The sequence below is a fragment of the Thalassophryne amazonica genome, chromosome 9 (assembly GCF_902500255.1).
Source record: "Thalassophryne amazonica chromosome 9, fThaAma1.1, whole genome shotgun sequence".
In the NCBI taxonomy this organism is placed as follows: domain Eukaryota; kingdom Metazoa; phylum Chordata; class Actinopteri; order Batrachoidiformes; family Batrachoididae; genus Thalassophryne; species Thalassophryne amazonica.
The window spans coordinates 113,779,093-113,797,046 of NC_047111.1; the positions used below are offsets into that span (position 1 = coordinate 113,779,093).

At 41.2% G+C, this 17,954-nt stretch overlaps 1 protein-coding gene across 2 annotated transcripts in view; it reads left to right on the forward strand.

Moving 5' to 3' along the window:
• The first annotated feature begins 247 nt into the window (after positions 1–247).
• Positions 248–17,954, forward strand: part of cltca (clathrin, heavy chain a (Hc)) — an 89,927-nt gene continuing 72,220 nt past the window's right edge. For both annotated transcript variants that reach the window (XM_034179003.1, XM_034179004.1), the window contains exon 1: positions 248–555. In XM_034179003.1, the coding sequence (XP_034034894.1) occupies positions 514–555 (42 nt within the window). In that variant the 5' untranslated portion in view covers positions 248–513. The remainder of the gene's footprint in view (positions 556–17,954) is intronic.

The window sequence follows — 17,954 nt, forward strand, 5'->3', positions numbered from 1 at the left end:
AGCGGAACAAGTGTGTAGCACGTGAACTGACGTTAATTTACACAGACGAATGATGTGGCAAAAAAGGAGCGACGAGAAAAAAAATAGTCCCTCTTTGCGTGAATTTCCTTACGTTATTACGTTAATATGAATTGCAGAGAGTGACATCTTAAAGAGAGCATTTAATACTGTAATTCTGCCAAAGAAATGGTAATTATAGTTGACAATATGCACTTTTTAAGAAGTGTGATTGTGTATCCCTCCGCCTGGTTGAGCATACTTACATTTCCTGGATGTTTCTTCCTTCACCGCCATTGCAGCTCCGGGGTGTCGGTGCGGTGGTAGATAGTCTGTGTTTAGCCGGGGAAAAACCTTCAGACATACAGTTTGGGGAGGAATAAAGTCACCAGCACGTTGTTCCACTTTAACAGAATCAGTTCATTGGGGCTTTCCTGACTGTCTGTCTCGAAGCTAAAGAGGAGAAGCCGTAGTACTTTATTAGCTTTAGACCGCAGGAGTGTGAGAGGAACCGCCATGGCTCAGATCCTGCCGATTCGCTTTCAGGAGCACCTGCAGGTACGTGATTGAATGAATAGTGAAGTAGTTTAGTAAAGTTTCTGATTTGGTGATACGCAGCGGCTGTCTCGCACGTTAAAGTTTACTGGTAAGTAGAGTTAGCTTTGGTAAGCTATGCTAAAACTATCCTGTCAGGGTTGGTGACGTTAAGCTAGCGTTTCGCCTTTTGCTAACACTGGCTAGCCACACAGTTCTTAAAAATACAAGAGTGCACGAACAGAGGCGAAAAGCTATCATGAGCCTTTATCGAAAAACTTCACGATGTCTTGCTTGTGACCCAGCTGTCTATGTAAAATTACGCTTATTGAGTATAAACTACAAGTGTTAGCTAATGTTCACTTCCTTTGCTGCTGATTGTTATCGTGCATTATTCGTTATTATTGGGTGTTGACATTATGTAGAAGCGTAACCACATAAAATGGTCTGGCTTTTACGCCTAATTCCTTGAGTATATGTTATAGAATATATACGCTTTGTGCGATAGTTGTAGAAATGGTCGTTAATGGGCTACTATCCACGTTGAGTGACTTGAGTTTGTCAGGGGTTTGCTAGGAGTTAACTGCAGAATCGGTCACAGTTTGGTCACCCCACAGTTTTGACAGTTTTTCTATTGCCATTTTTTGTGCATGTTGTTACTCGTACAGTAGAGCCATCGTGTCTTCCGTTAACACTTGCTAGTGATAGGCTTCCGGTTCTTCCACCGCCTAGGACTGTACGTGCATAATTTTTAAATGGCTACAACTTCACCATAGTACTGTTTATTTTAGCAGTTGCACTGATTGAGAAATGATAGACACCCATGCCCTCACAAGACTGTAGATTAAAATTACTAATGCCTTCTTGCAAGTTGCAAGATATGAATAAAACATATTGACTTTGGCATTGTAATAAAGTTGCAGAATGAGATTTGAGGTGCTTACTTACCTCTTGGTTCAGAGGAAAAACGTATTGAACCTGTTAATTGATTTTTGACTCCGCTGCAATCACAGCAAATTAGTCAAGCCTGGTGTTTCTTAGCTTTTGATTGACTCTACACCTGGCTTGTTTAATTAGCTGTGGGATTAACAAGGAGACTTGGAAGATATGCCGGGCAGGTTGTCTTCAGTAGTGTTGTTTATTCATGTGGAGCAGTGATACTCAAACTGGTCCTCAATGACCACCTAACCTACACATTTTCTGTCTCCCTGCTCAAATTGCGGGCTCTCTACAGATTGTTTCTCAAGTTGTGGATCTCCCCCACCACCACACACACACACACACACACACACACACTGTTATGCCTGGTACACATGACATGATTTTAAAATTACCTGTAGGTTTCCAAAACCTGAGAGACCACACACGTGGAGATAAAAAAAAAATCATAGATCTGACAGGTTTGGTCGTACAGTGTGTGGTGTTCAGCCACACGGTAAAAACAACACACCACACACGAACAGATTTCACACACGAACATTCTCAGGTCAGACAGGAAATCTTGCAAAATCCCTCGAGATTAAACATCACTTCAGCGTAGACAGACAGAGTTTGTGGACTATTTAAAACACGGGGAAAAAAATGATACAAAAAGAAAAAGATAAGGCATTTTTTAAAGGAGTGGAGACAGCGCGACAACCAGACTTTCTGGTAAGTCAGAACAGCTGTTTTGATTTTATTTTCCTCTCTGTATGTCCATCACCTTGCTTTCTGATTGGCTGCACGTCACATTCAGCAGGCTGTGTGCTCGTTTGTGGTTGGAGGACACCACACACACTGCGATATCAGGTCAAGACAATCCAACATGTTGAATATCCCCAATTTGCGATATGAGCGCCCCTGATGTCCTTCCGAGCAGGTCAGAACGCTCTTAACACATCACACGGCAGGAATATCTGGTAAGATTATCTATAGCATCATCACGATTGTCAGGGCGTGCTTAAGATTGTCGGAAGGGGAAGATCGGGTCCAATATCGGCCTAATTATCTTGCCGTGTGAACCAGGCTTTAGATGAAGTATACTTAGCTGTACAGACTTTCTCTTGTGAAATGCACCCTTGCTGATTTAATCGTGAGGTGATGTTGAATTTTTTTTTTTTTTTTTTTAAACCCCAGGCACATCCCTGACTTGAATGTTGCACACCTGATGTGTGTGCATAGGGGTGGGTGTGTCAGTCATTACTCACATGATGACTGACCACAGTGTAAGTTGCACAATGCTGTGAACACCATGATGAACCCCCCCCCCCGGTCATGGTGCAGACCAGAAATGTTTATTCAATGATGACAAAAAAGAATACAAAATAGTGGCATATGTGGAAATCACTCATCTTGCCACAGCTGCAGTGCTGAGTTTTGATGACCAGAAACGAGGTGTGAACATTTAATTGTCCTCCCTGTCTGTGGCTTGCTGAGCTCTACATGTGAGCCATACACTTGTCTTGTTAATTCCTACTTAAAGGTAACTGGTAATAGTCTTTGTTTTTTTTTTTACAAGAAGACATAATGGCCATGAAAACTGGGCTGTGCCATGACAAATCTCGTCATGATATAAGCTATTTGATATAAATCACAACATCATATGTTTCCTCTCAATTTAGTGAATTAAAGCTAGAGTTGGTCGTCCTGGAGAGATAACAAGAGAGCTAGGAAGATTTGAAAGTAGCACCTCCTCTAGGTTCCACCCCTTACCACGTCAGTGATCATCAGCTGCCTCCAGGTCTACACTCCAGCACGAGCTCTGAGGTCCGAGGGCCAGTCCCAGCTCATGGTGCCTAGGACGAGACTTAAAACTCGAGGGGACAGAGCCTTCTCCATGGTCGGTCCCAGAACGCTCTGCCCCCACATGTCCGATCTGCTCCCACTGTGGAGTGTTTTAAGTCCCGTCTTAAGGCCCATTTTTATTCCTTGGCTTTAACACTGCGTGAGTTGTACGGTCCTTGTGTCTTATTTTATTGAAATTTATTTTTTTATCATGGTTTTTATATTTTATGTATTTTATCTTATCTATTTTATTGTTATTGCTATTTTCCGCGTGTCTATGCTTTTGTTGTGCAGCACTTTGGAGACTCGGGTCTGTTTAAATGTGCTTTATAAATAAAGTGGATTGGAGTGCTCCTTCCAGAGCCACGCCCCCACAAACTTGAACGTGCATCTAAAGCCGGGTGTCACAACCCAGCCGTACTTGCACGTGTGTGCAGTCTACTTGCAAAACGTGGGCTAAATTTTGGAGATCCGTTATGTCCTAAGTACTGCCTCAGTACGAATTTAGGAGCACGCAGACATGCCCGTAGAGGTTTTAGTGCATGCAGAACTTTCGCTGCGGTCAGGCTGCGGATTCACCAGCAGTACAGATGACGCATCGTTGTGAGCACTGCCTCAGTACGGATTCAAAGGCAGCACATTTTCATTCAATTACTATTGAATTAACCAATCCGGTCCGTAGGCAGTACGGATTACGGCACTCACCACTTACTATGGAGGCCGACAGACTTGCATGCACGACGCAGCTTTTCACTTGAACTTGGACTTTATTTCAAACTTCAGCAACACAGACACTCCACAGCTTCAGTCTGATAACTAGCTGTAACTTTTCAAGGCAAGTAAACCTCATACAACTGACGGCTGCAGGCTGGACATGGTCATGCATCGCTGACCTAGCCGAAAAAACACCTGTCGTTCCGGTCCCGCTCATAAAAAAGAAAGCGACCCCACACACACACTGCTTTATTGTCAGCTCTCTTTATCCTTACACTCCTAGAGATGTGCGTTGAACGTACTCCTTCCCTCCTCTTGCTGCTGCCTCCGTATGTTTTCACAAAAACGTAGTGGCTGTGGCATCCGCAGAAAACGTACAGCGAAAAAAAAACAGGGTGGGTTGTGACCGGGGCTTGACTGTGGAACTCAGCGGGGCAGAGGAGAGCAGAGGCTCTTTGTCATAGCCAAAAATAACATACAGAGACGTTAACTTTAGCTTTTGGGCTAATACGAGCTACAAAAGTAGCCAAGTTGGCAAATCTTATAAAATTCCCCCCAAGCAAAAGTAATTACCTGTCCAACAGAAAGAGAGCACCTTTGCGTCACTTTTCAGGTCCTTCAGATGCCTCAGGTTGTTTCCACCAAGAAAATGCCGCACCGATGTTGACTCTCGTCTGACCTCTTGCTTTAGCCTTTTTCATCGCAGCCTTTTCTACCTCCGGCTTTCTTTTCCTTGGCTTTCTATCGGGGTGAGCTGTTAACGTAATGGTGGAAGTGGTAGTTTCGGCTGGTATTCCCTCTGCCATTGTACCGAAAGCCCCTTTCACAACCGGGCCTACTTCGAATTGCTTCATGTGGCGTCATGACGATCTAGGAATGCCTGCGTCAGGTGTGCGCAGCAGGGTGGCAGAGAGGAGGTGAGAATGCAGAGGAGGATCTGCAGGCAGTCTGTTTGCAGCCAGACTGTGCACTCTGATTTCTCTTCTAGTTTATATTTGTTCTTGTGCAGGGCTGCAGGTCTGTGCTCTGATTTCTGTTATAGTTTATCTTTCTTCCTTTGACCACGAGCTGCGTGCGCACATCCGCGAATGAACCGTCTGTGAGTAAATGTGGAGATGTCCTGTCTCTGGCAATCAGTCTGTGAGCAGGACTTTAACACAATTATGAGAGAGTTTGAGGGGAGAGTGAGGAACTGCCTGCAGCCAGCCAGTGTTTTTTTTTTTTTTTTTTTTCTTTTTCTTTTAATTGTTCACATGTGCATGCACAAATGGATTGTCTGTGAGTGGACTGGAAATGTCTGGACTTTTTACTGGTTCTGGACATGTCCTGTCTCTGGCAATCAGTCTATGAGCAGGGCTTTTATGGACTTATTTAAACACAGTTGTGAGAGAATTTAAGAGTGAGGAACTGCAACTGCAAGGAGCAGCAACCATGCTGAGCTTTTTTTTTTGTGTGCTCTTTGAGCGTGTAGTTTTACTGCATTGTGTACACGGTATAAAAAATCCTGCATGATTTATTCTTCAGGAACAATTCGCGATTCACTTTGTCCTTTGCGTCTGTCATGGTGTTCTGACGTTGAGCGACATGGTCTCGGCACTAGGTTGCATCCACGTGGTGTCGTCATGACGCCACACAATGCAACTGGAAGTGGTGTGAAAGGGACAAAGTGAACGTCTTCGGTGAAACCAGATGAGTGTGCACGTGCAGAGGAGGGAGGGACAGAGGGGGGCGTTGAGCGTGGTGTCGCAAGCAGGAAGAACTAGACATGAAGGCATCTGATTGGTTTTTGAGATCACACCACGGGGCTTATACTGGTCAGTTTTTTTTTTTCTTTTCCTTTTTTTGACTATATAATGCATTTCACCCAATATCAGTGTTTCTGAACAGTTACCTTCCCTAGCTTTAATCATTTATATTTAATGACCACATGTAGGGCTGAAACGATTAATCGAGTAATTCGATTACAAAAAATGTTCGAGGCAAATTTTTTGCCTCAAAGCTGTAGTACATATGCCAGGCCTGTAGGTGGCACTGTAACGCTCCCACAAAAAACTGAGAAGACCGTAGAGCATGCCCATAACTAATGTAAGCGCTAATCAGTGTAGCCAGTGATGCTACAAGTTTACAAAGCCACATGCTGAGTAAAATAAAGCCTTTTAAGAGAAAGGGTCTGTGCTGAAGCGAAAGGAGGTGTACTTTAAATTAATCATGTTTAACTATTAAAAAAAAATGCTTTCAGATTTGATAAGAGTTTTTTGTCAACAGGCTGTAGAGTTAATTTATCAGTGCCAGCTGTTGTGGAAATGTTGCCCCCCCGCAGCCGTTTTTTTTCAAAGGCTTTATTTGCCAATGTATCCACAGTAAACAAGGAATTTGACTTCGGTTTGAGCTGCTCTGTACGGCATGTAGAAATATACACTAAACACTGAATAAATCACAGCAATAAAAAGTGCAAATGAAATGTGCAATAAGAAAAAAAAAAAAAAAGAATGTCCTGTCAGCAGACTGAAGATTTCATAGAGCGCCTGGGCTTATGGTTTGACCAAGCTCTAAAACTCTTAATAATGTGAAAAAATAATTACCTGGGAAAACAGAGAGAGAGGGAACATCCTAAACTTAAAAATCTGCATGATGGCACAGCAACATTGTGCCATTGCTCAGGGAGAGCCTGCCACTACTGATATTGTTTAAAAATACAAAAGTACTTTTTTATCCGATTAATCGATAGAATACTCAATTCCAAAATATTCGATAGCTGCAGCCCTAACCACATGGAAATGCCTATTACATTTTCAGTTATACTAACAAAATTTTTTATTTTGAATAGTCATTATTGTCATTGCTCACACACACACACACATATATATATATTTTATAATTGTCCTCTGCATCCTAACCATCCTAATTAGTTAGATACAATCCAACCATTAGCATCAGTGGGCAGCCACAGTCCGGCACCCGAGGTCCATCTATGTAGATGCTGGCTTGGTCAGGAGCAGAGACAGGAGCAGACCCTAAATAAAATTGTGGTTCTCAGCACGCTTAAAGTACCACCCATTCTACACATTTTCCATCTTTCCCTGCTCTGCCAAACCCTAATTAGCTTTTTCAGATTGGTTGAGCACACCTGAATGGTGCTAATCAGCTTGTGGCAGAGCAGGGAGAGATAGAAAATGTGTACATTTGTGGTACCTGAGGACCAGTATTAGAGTCACTGATCATAGAACCTTTGTGCAAATGTTTAATTAAGCATGTTAGGGGTGGATGATATGACCTAAATTAATATCATAGTATTTTTTTTTTTCACTCTTCACATTGTATGACCACTCATAACTTTCTTTCTTTTTTTTTTTTTTTAAGCTCTTCAGTTAAAATGTGGGTGGAGAAACTCTAAGATTTTTACAGATTTATGTTTAAAAGGTTGGCTGTTAATTAATGAAAAGTCTCCTGGTTCAATTTAACAATTTCCCTAAGACCCCATTAAAAACAAAACAGTTTATCATCCCACCCGCATGCCGAAAATCGGCCCACATCAATTTTTGGGGGGGGGGGGGCAAATTTCATTGACAGCAGTATAGGTGGTGCAAGAACCTTTATGTCCGCTAGGTTGAGAGTATGCTTTGGCCAATGATGGCACAACGTTTACCGAGCTGGGCCTGGAATGTGCCGCTTGACGATGGCGGTAGCTTGGATGCTAAGTACAATGGTTGCAAGGTGAGTTTTTCCTCGGGGAGTTGTAGCTCTGTGCTGACACATTCTATTCCGTATGCCTTCTGGCAGACTGTAGCTGAAATTTCACATCTTCTTTTGAAGAAAATCCTTCTTTGTTTTTATATCAGAGAAAAAATATCTGCCCTCGCTCATCACTTTTTCTGATGTCAAGGATGATAAACTTTTTTTAATGGGGCCCAACTTATTGTGAAAATTACTTAATGATATATGCCTACACAAAAGTATTTCAACAAGTGCTGTGACTCATTAGAACTTTGGCAGGGTGGTGGCAATAAAGGTCACAGACACCTCTCTCTCTGGCTCTAATCACAGCCTCTGTAGTGCTGATCAGTGCTGTACTGAAATGTTATTGATCTCAAATTTAGATATTTGGCATTGTATCTCATGACATATTTCCCCAACATGTTTCTGTGTTTTCATGGTGTTGACAGTATTATGCAATGTGTCATTGAGGTTTCTTTTTCAGCTTTCTCTGATGCATGGAAATAGAGACTGGAATGGACGTCACGTGACTAGCGGCGTGCCGCACGGTGGCCATTACTAAGGGTGGAGATAGTGCCATGAGCCAGTTAAACAGAAGCGAAATGAGGAGAAAAAAGGCAGCCAGTGCTTCACCATCAACTGCACCAACTACAAAAACAAATTCTCGAATACTAAAATGAACTGTACAAGAGCCTTAATGTAATTATGTAAAACAAATGTCTATTTTAAAGTTATGTCGCAATTTAATATCGATATACTGAGACTATAACTCAGCATCATAAGTTCTTTTCAATAAGCTGCGCTCACATGCATACATATACGGAGACAAAAATGTTTAAATATAGATATATATACTTGCAGTGTTGCTTAATATATGTGCATGGTGGTCACAGGCAGCATTTAAATTTTAACAGTGTGGTGGGAGGGGATGGAGGAGGTACTCTTTACCCTGACTGAGGGTCAAAAGTCATAAATTCTGAATGGCTTTATATCTACTTGTAATAAAATGTTAGTAAAAATCATATGTTTTTAATAAAAGACTAGCAATAATATTACAGTGGAAAAAGCAGCAAGGTAAATGACCACAATGGCAAGGCATACTTCAGATTTATATTTTAATACAGAAGGATTTTTTTATCCAAGCATGTATGGGTTCGTTAGAGCTTTTAATCAGCTTGAATACAACTTACAAGGCTTCATTTCTAAAATTCCATCGACAATTATGATGACAGAAAAAAGATCACAGTAAATGAACAGAATGGCATATTTTCCCCAAATTTCCACACTTTACATAAAACATTTTTTTTCTACCCAGACATGTATGGGTTTATTAGAAAGAGCAATTAAAGGGCTTGAAAACAAGCCTACTTTTATTAAAATCTGTTAGCAAATAGTGACAATAGAGAGAGAAAAGCAGCACAGTTTGTCATCATTTCCCCAAATTTCTGCATTTTACATAAGTTTTTTTTTTTTCACCCCACATGCCTTAGTTCATTGGAAAGAGCTTTCAATGGGCTTTAAAACAAGCCTACATTTATTAAAATCCGTTAAGAAATAGTGACGCTAGTCCAAAAAAAAGGTCAGTTTATTATTGATGGTCTGCACTTCTCCACCCTTGGTAATGGCGCCTTCCTGTCCTGAGTGACACTAATAGATTGAGGTGCACACGTCCATTCCAGTCTATATTTCCATGCTCTGATGTACACTCTATTTGACACTGAGCTGCACGGGGACTCATTCATTGGCACAGAGTGGGAGGAGCAAATGCTTGTAGGTGTGCTAGATTTAGCACACACTGCACAACGAGTGTTTTTTCAAATTGGAATGCATACGTAGAAATAAATGGAGCATCAAAAATATACTTTCTTGTCCCTGCTGGTGAATTGAACTTAATTTGAATTTAAATTTAATTTCTTAATTTGAAACTGTAGAAAAACATCTGTTGTCATACATACCATTGTGCCACTGATGTGCTCTTTAAGCCTTAATGATTAATTAAACAGGGCTATGGATTTGTATTTTTAAAGCATAAAACTACAAATATCTCTGATTCCTGAAGTTTTTTGTCCAGATTTTCTTTTTTGTAGGAGCAGACTTAGCACAAAGTTTTTTTTTTTTGTTGTGTGTGTGTATTCACCTTATTCAGCCCTGCCCACTTTTACAACAGAGGCATTTCCATTTTGTCTTAAGCCCCTGTCACAGTGGCGTATTCGTAGAGCTGCTCATAACAGCGTATCGTCTACACTGTAATGAGCAGCTCTCCGCCCACTTCACGAGGAGTTTTTTCTCAATACGCAGCAGTATGTTGAGGGCTACACGCATAGGACAGAAGAAATTAAACCTGTTTAATTTTCTTTGGCGTACAGCACAGCATGGAGTCTTCACGCGAGTACACGTAGCGCCGTGCCACTGTCTGCTATTGTGAGCCTGCCCACACTTCAACACAGTACTGTACACCATTTCACATCTCCCTGTTGTTCTTCTGGAGCTATAAATACTGCAAGATCATTGCTTCACTTTATCATACTGGACTCATATATGAGGACTGTTTCACTGTCGCATTGTTTCATAAAAGCTCTCTCTCTGTCTCTGTCTCTCTGTGTGTCACACAGACAGAGAGAGAGACCGCGCGCTCGCTATCAATAAAAGCGCTCTCCCAGTTTAACGAGTCACAGCGTTTCGTTCAGGGCAGCTTTTACCACAGCCAGACTCGGCAGCATTTGGACATAATGAAAGTGATCCACCAAGACAAAAAAAATAATAGTAATGTTGAATGACTCTGTTTTTGAGCCACACCACACCATGCAGTAGAGAACAGAGAGTACTTCCACAGAGGCAGAAAATAGCACTGAAACTGGTGCTGCATGGCACACGCGACTGTGTGCACACATTAAAACGCGAACACGCAGCTGCAAGTACCAACAAACACTGTTAAAGGCTGAGTACGTGCGTATTTTGGGCGTATTTAAATGAAATACAACGCTGCAATGAGCAGCTCTACGAATACGCCACTGTGACAGGGGCTTTAGGACTTCCGGTGAGCGGTGTTTTCAATATAGAACAATGGAAGATATTACACGGTTAGAAACAAAAACCTTTTTGAAAAGCTCAAAGGGATCGACTCTGGCTCACCCACGGGTCATAACAGAGTGGGAAGATGACATAAAGTGGCCCTCGATTATTTTTAACCATTTTGTGTTGTCACTTGGCGTGGACGGTTTGGCTATGAGGAACTACGAGCTCTGTGCCACGCAGCGTCGCTGAAGCTCGTATAAAAGCGCAATCAAGTTAAAATACTACTTGACAAATAGTACCGCCGTAATGCCAAGAGCTTACCCATTTGTCTCAGTAGCGTCCGCCGTGGTTTCTTCAACGGAGCGTTATAGTCCAACCATTTCTATGGGTGATTTACTTAAGGTGCTCATTATACATTTCACTTGAGCTGCAACGATTGGTCAATCACCTAGTAGGCCAGCATGGTGGCTTAGTTGTTAGCACTGTTGCCTGACATCCATGTTGTCCTGGGATCACTCCCTGCCCGCACTCCAAAGTCCTTTCCATGTGGGGTTTACATGCTCTCCCCAGAAATTTAGACCATGATTTTGCTTGAGATCAGATGTATAGGGGAATAGAAGCCATTTCCTTTCTTCCTTTGCGTACTTCAGCTTTGCATCTTATGTAAAATTACAAACTATGGCCTTGTTCACATGAAAACAGATAAAATCTTTTTTCTTTATCTTTTCAAATAGTGTTCTGTAAACACTGCATCACTGAAAACGCTAGTGTATATATGCCAGGCCTGTATGTAGCACTGTAACGCTCACCTCAAAAAAAACAGAAGACTTGGAGCGTGCACATAACTGGTGTAAGGAGCTAATCAATATAGCAGCAGAAGCGAGAATTTAAGAGACGGGGGTGGGGTTCACTGGCTGTTCTTATGAACTCCGTGCTATCAAACAGCAAGACAGATACGAAAGAGACTTAATGCTTATTTAAAGAAAAGAAGTGTTTGTGTCTTATTTAAAAACACATGGCGACGTGTGATGATCCGCTGGCTGCTCTCCACCTCACAGATGAAGTAAGAAGATGTGAGCGGTTTAAGTGAATCCAATTTTAAATATTCAAAAATGTCTATCAGGCTGATTCTTATCGGATTTGACCAGATTTACATCTATTCGTCATCAGCGTGCATAGCAGAATTATCAATGTGGTTTTTCCAGAAAAGCTGCACTCTGTAGCCCAGTTTATCACAGGGTGTGATCATCTGCACACACAGCTCTCCACTGACTGATACTGCTGGCACTTGTGGTCTAGGAAAACTTTGCTCACAACAACGTGAACAAATAATTACCCTAGAAAACGGATGGGGAATACCCTAAATCTGAAAATCCACATGGCACTGAGAGCCAATATGATGGTGCAGCGCCATTGCTTAGTTGACATGGGTTTCCGCCGGGTGCTCTGGCTTCCTTCCACTTCCTGAGACATGCAGGTTTGGTGAATCAGTGAGTCTAAATTGCCTGTAGATGAGCATGTGAGTGTCAATTAGTTTCTCTATATCTGGCCCTGTGGTAGACTGGTGTCCTGTCTAGAGTGTAACCTACTAGGGCTGCAGGTATAGAATATTTTTGAAAGAGTATTCTAGCAATTTTTTTTAATCGAGTAATCAGATAAAGATTAGTTTTGTTTTTAAACACCATCAGTAGTCCAGGGCTTTCCATAAGCAATGGCACAGTGTTGCTGCACCATCACGCAGATTGTCAAATTTAGTGTATCCCTTCCTGTTTTCCTGGGTAATTATTTATTTTTTCACGTCTTTACAAGTTTTGAATCTTTGCCGGTGTCAGGAGCTCAGCACTCCCCTGACACCGGACCATAAGCGCAGGTGGTTGGTGTAATCCTCAGTCAGTCAGGCTGCATGTGAAAGGGCGAACAGCCTGTGGAAAAACTGGGCACCGGAGTACAGCTTTTCCACAAAAGCCACACTGATAAATCCACTCTGCACCCTGTCAATGAAAACTCAAACACACTGCTTCACTTTAAATGTGCAGTCAAACTATTTCAGATGATCAGCGTGGACCCTTTCTTTTAAAAGGCTTTATTTTATTCTGGTTGTCATGTTGGAAAGCTGTAGCTTTTGGTGCTACATTGATTAGCTCTTACACAGCTTATGCACATGCTCTAGTCTTCTGTTTATTTTTTGTGGGGATGTTGCAGTGCCACATACAGACCTGGCATATGTTCTACAATGTTTAAATGGAGCGTCGAGGCACAGAATTTTGCCTCAAGCATTTTTTGTAATTGAATTATTCAAGTTACTTGAATTATTCGAGTTACTTGACTAATCATTTCAGCCCTATAACCTACCTCTCATCTAATTGACTGCTGGGATAGACTCTGTCTGTCGGCCTTGGATTAAACTGGCAGCCAGTCCAGGGTGTACTACGCCTCACCCAGTGACCACTGGGATAGGTCCCAGCTACTCCTTGAGCAATGACTGGAAGAAGATGGTTTGAAAATGAATGAATGAAATGTAAATGTTCTGCAGTTAAATTTACCAAATTCTGTACTGTCATCTAGCAGCAAACTGAATACGTCTGGGTTGTCGACAAAATAAGACTTATGAAGGAATAATCTTGGGCTATGGAATACAGTAGATATTTATTTATTTTACAGTTTTCTTACATCTGTGGACCAAACAATTAATTGATCAGTTATTAAACTAATTTATTTGTAACCCTCGTTGTCACAACCTCACAATTTACCTTGTAGAAGTGGCATCTGTCATTGTGTTTCACTCTTTAAACATAATTTTACAAGGCATGAATATGCACTTTGAACTGTGGCAGTAAGTGACCATCTGATGTCTTGTGACAGGCAAATGTGAGCACACAAATTTGCTGAGCATTTGACATACATTACTATCCAAATGCAAGATAAAGTGTGCATCTGGGGAAAGGAAACTGGGTCTGTAGGTTTGGAAGTTATTTCAGTGGAACAAGACTGGAGTGGATATGGATGGAGTCCAAAAAATGATTCCTTCCTACTTTCCTCTAGTTTACTTAGCCATCAGCTGCTCACATGTCCCCTGCAGATATCACATGGTGCTTGAGTAGCTGGCACTGGGTAGACCTGTTGTTTCAGTCCTGCTGGACAATTGGTTGCTGACTTCCTGTTGTGGAGAGCTGCACAGCAGTGCTGCAAGCCTCAGCACATTACATTGTACATCCTTCCCTGCTCTGCCTTGAACTTTGCATCTGCTGAACACACACAAGGCATTTTTGCTGAGCAAGTTGCTGTTTTCCTTTTTAAAGTAAGATGGGTTAAAAAAGCAGCTGGGACTCCTGAGATTACCAGTGCATTTGGTTGTTTTGTCCTTGGGGGTTTGGTAACATTTTTCCCAGTTACTCAGTCATATTTTAAATGTGATATTGCTTGTCGCGCAATGGATCATAGGCGATCCACGTGGACACAGTGCAGCTGAACAGAAACTTCAGTAATGTGAACCCTATTATTGCAGAAAATTGCTAGTCACCTTCTAGTTTAGGGAATCATACACTTGGGCTTAATACTGCTTACGTAAATTAGGGCTGAAACGATTCGTTGAGTAACTCGAATAATTTGATTACAAAAAATGTTTGAGGCAAACTCTACCTTGAAGCTCTGTTTAATGTTGTAGTACATATGCCAGTCCTGTGTGTGGCGCTGTAATGTCCCCAGAAATAAAAAACAAAACAGAGGAGTATGGCTTTACTTCACAAACGTGGGCTCTCAAAATGCAGGCAATAGTGTTTCAGAAGGTTATAAATGTAAAAAATCTTCCAGGGGAGGCTGCTCCAAATCTCCCCCATCATGCAGTGCTCTGTGCGCAGCTCGCTGTAGGAGAACTTCAGTGGCTGCAGGAAAACCTTTTCCCTATCTTGGTGTGAGACTCGCTGCAGGAGAACCTTTTTTCCCCACTTTGGTGCATGGCTCACTACAGGAAACTTTATTGGCTACAGAAATACTTTCCCCCCAATAACTTTCCATACTGTCCATCGATTTGCTGGGGATAAAGTTCCCCCCCTTTCCACACCAGAGAACCTCCCACCGAAAAGGCACATTATGAGGAATGAGAAAAAACAAAACAAAAAACACTACGGTGTGAATACGGATGGGTATCGAGAACCGGTTCCTTTCGGGTATCATTAAGAAATGATTCGATCTACCAACATCAATAAGCTTTGTGCTTAACGGTTTCTGGTATCGGTCCTTCAGAGTGGCCGTTGTTTTGGGGGTGTTTGTCAGGAAAATGATTTCTTTACATTGATTACAGACCCTGCAGCGGGTCCGTATTCAACTTTTCTGCAGCGCGACTTTGCTTTGAACATTGAACCAATCCAAGCAGTGGTTCGCAGATTGAAGCAATGCTTCGATCTATTGCTTCATTTATTCTTCCTTTCTTTCGCTTAATTTTCCCCGCTAAAACCCTAAAGAGCATACGTCTGTATTATTTACCTTTTCTGTTAAACCGACCTGTTATAGTCTTCTGAAACAGTTGATGTATTTTATAACTTAAATGGGAGCGATGCTAACATGTTAGCATGTCTATGGCATTTTAAATGTTAAAAGTTAGCATTAAGCAGTTGCAGCTGTCATCACGTTCGAGTGCATTTGTTTTCAAATTGTAATATTTCTTAAATTTATTTTTGTTTATATATTAATAATCTAATGATTATATACAATTTTAGAGAAAGAGACAAAGAACCTGAATAGAAACACAACAGAAAATATAAAAGCAACTAACAATGAACATACATAAATAAATAAATACAACCCCTGGCAATAATTATGGAATCACCGGCCTCGGAGGATGTTCATTGTTTAATTTTGTAGAAAAAAAGCAGATCACAGACATGACACAAAACTAAAGTCATTTGAAATGGCAACTTTCTGGCTTTAAGAAACACTATAAGACATCAGGAAAAATAATTGTGGCAGTCAGTAACGGTTACTTTTTTAGACCAAGCAGAGGGAAAAAAATATGGACTCACTCAATTCTGAGGAATAAATTATGGAATCACCCTGTAAATTTTCATCCCCAAAACTAACACCTGCATCAAATCAGATCTGCTTGTTAGTCTGCATCGAATCTGCATTGGGCAAGGTAATGATGCTGGAACTTTTGTTTGGTGCCGTTCCAGTGAGATTTATAAAGATGACTGCCTGAAGAGAACATGTAAATTTCCACAGTCATTGATGATATGGGGCTGCATGTCAGGTAAAGGCACTGGGGAGATGGCTGTCATTACATCAATAAATGCACAAGTTTACGTTTATTTTGGACACTTTTCTTATCCCATCAATTGAAAGGACGTTTGGGGATGATATCATTTTTCAAGATAATGCATCTTGCCATTGAGCAAAAACTGTGAAAACATTCCTTGCAAAAAGACACATAGGGTCAATGTCATGGCCTGCAAATAGTCCGGATCTTAATCCAATTGAAAATCTTTGGAAGTTAAAGAAAATGGTCCATGACAAGGCTCCAACCTGCAAAGCTGATCTGGCAACAGCAATCAGAGAAAGTTGGAGCCAGATTGATGAAGAGTACTGTTTGTCACTCATTAAGTCCATGCCTCAGAGACTGCAAGCTGTTATAAAAGCCAGGGGTGGTGCAACAAAATACTAGTGATGTGTTGGAGCGTTCTTTTGTTTTTCACGATTCCATAATTTTTTTCCTCAGAATTGAGTGATTCCATAATTTTTTTTTTTTTTTTTTTTTTTTTTTTTTTTTTTTTTTTTTTTTTTTTTTCCCTCCCCTCTGCTTGGTCTAAAAAAGTAACCGTTACTGACTGCCACAATTTTTTTTTTTTTTTTTTTTTTCCTGATTTCTTATAGTAAGTTCCTTCGGCTGCTCCCTTGTTTGCATTCGGGGTCGCCACAGCAAATCCAAGGTGGATCTGCATGTTGAATTGGCACAGGTTTTACGCCGGATGCCCTTCCTGACGCAACTCCACATTACATGGAGAAATGTGGCAGGGGTGGGATTTGAACCGGGAACCTTCTGCACTGAAACCAAGTGCACTAACCACATGGCCACCAGTGTTTCTTAAAGCCAGAAAGTTGCCATTTGAAATGACTGTAGTTTTGTGTCATGTCTGTGATCTGCTTTTTTCTACAAAATTAAACAACTGAATGAACATCCTCCGAGGCCGGTGATTCCATAATTTTTGCCAGGGGTTGTACATACAGAAATAAATGTTTCCTCTGAACACCCAGTGACTCTTACACCTCCATTTCAGCCCTGTTTATTTAAGTTTGACAATTTGTTTAGGGTCAAACCATATTTTCAATTTGCTCATTTCTTCAGTGATTTCTTCCAGAACTATCTGCCAAGCTGGAAAACTGCTGCATCCTAGTAAGAGCGGAATACTACTGGAATGAATTTGAATAAGGAAAGTTGTTGTTTTTTGTTTTTTTTTCTCTCTCTCTCACCTAAATGGATGCTGCACTCACTCCAGTTTATCACCTGGAATAGTCCCAGATTTCATTTCAGAGCTTCTAGAATTGAAACATTTTCATGTGGGTGGTGTTGAGGGGTCATTTTGGGTTTCAGCTTTTTTTTGTTTTTCACCACTTTCATCCCTGAATGAGTCACTTTTGTGTGGATTAAAGTTACTAACTGGGACTCCTGTCTTGTTGCGAGAAAGAAACGAGAATCGTCCTCCGTTCTGTTCACACAGCTCCAAACGTTGCGCGGCTCTCTGAGTCAAGTTAGAATGATAGAATTCAGTCTTAATTAATAACTTCAAAGCGAACACCGTTTTGTTTATTTTTATTTATGTCCACAGATCAAGGATACAGTGACCAATTTCTTATTTATTTACTTTAAGATGCAATGAAATACATAGAAAACCTGTAAAGGCTACTTTTAGTACAAAATTCACGAGGTATTGATAAGGGAATCGATAAGGAATTGGATCGATAAGTAGAATCGATAATGGCATCGATATCGATAAAATCTTATCAGTACCCATCCCTAGGTGTGAAACGATCCTCTCCTTTCCCCACTACAGACGAGAGTCCAGTAGCAACTCTAATCAACAGAAAAGTGAGTCACAAGTAACAACTTTAAATGGCTTTGACTGAGATTGATGAAAAAAGGTTTCTCTAGGTTCATTGTGGACCTGCTGGTTCTGATTTAGAACCAGCAGGTCCACAGTGAACCTAGAGAAATGATAATTCTCCCA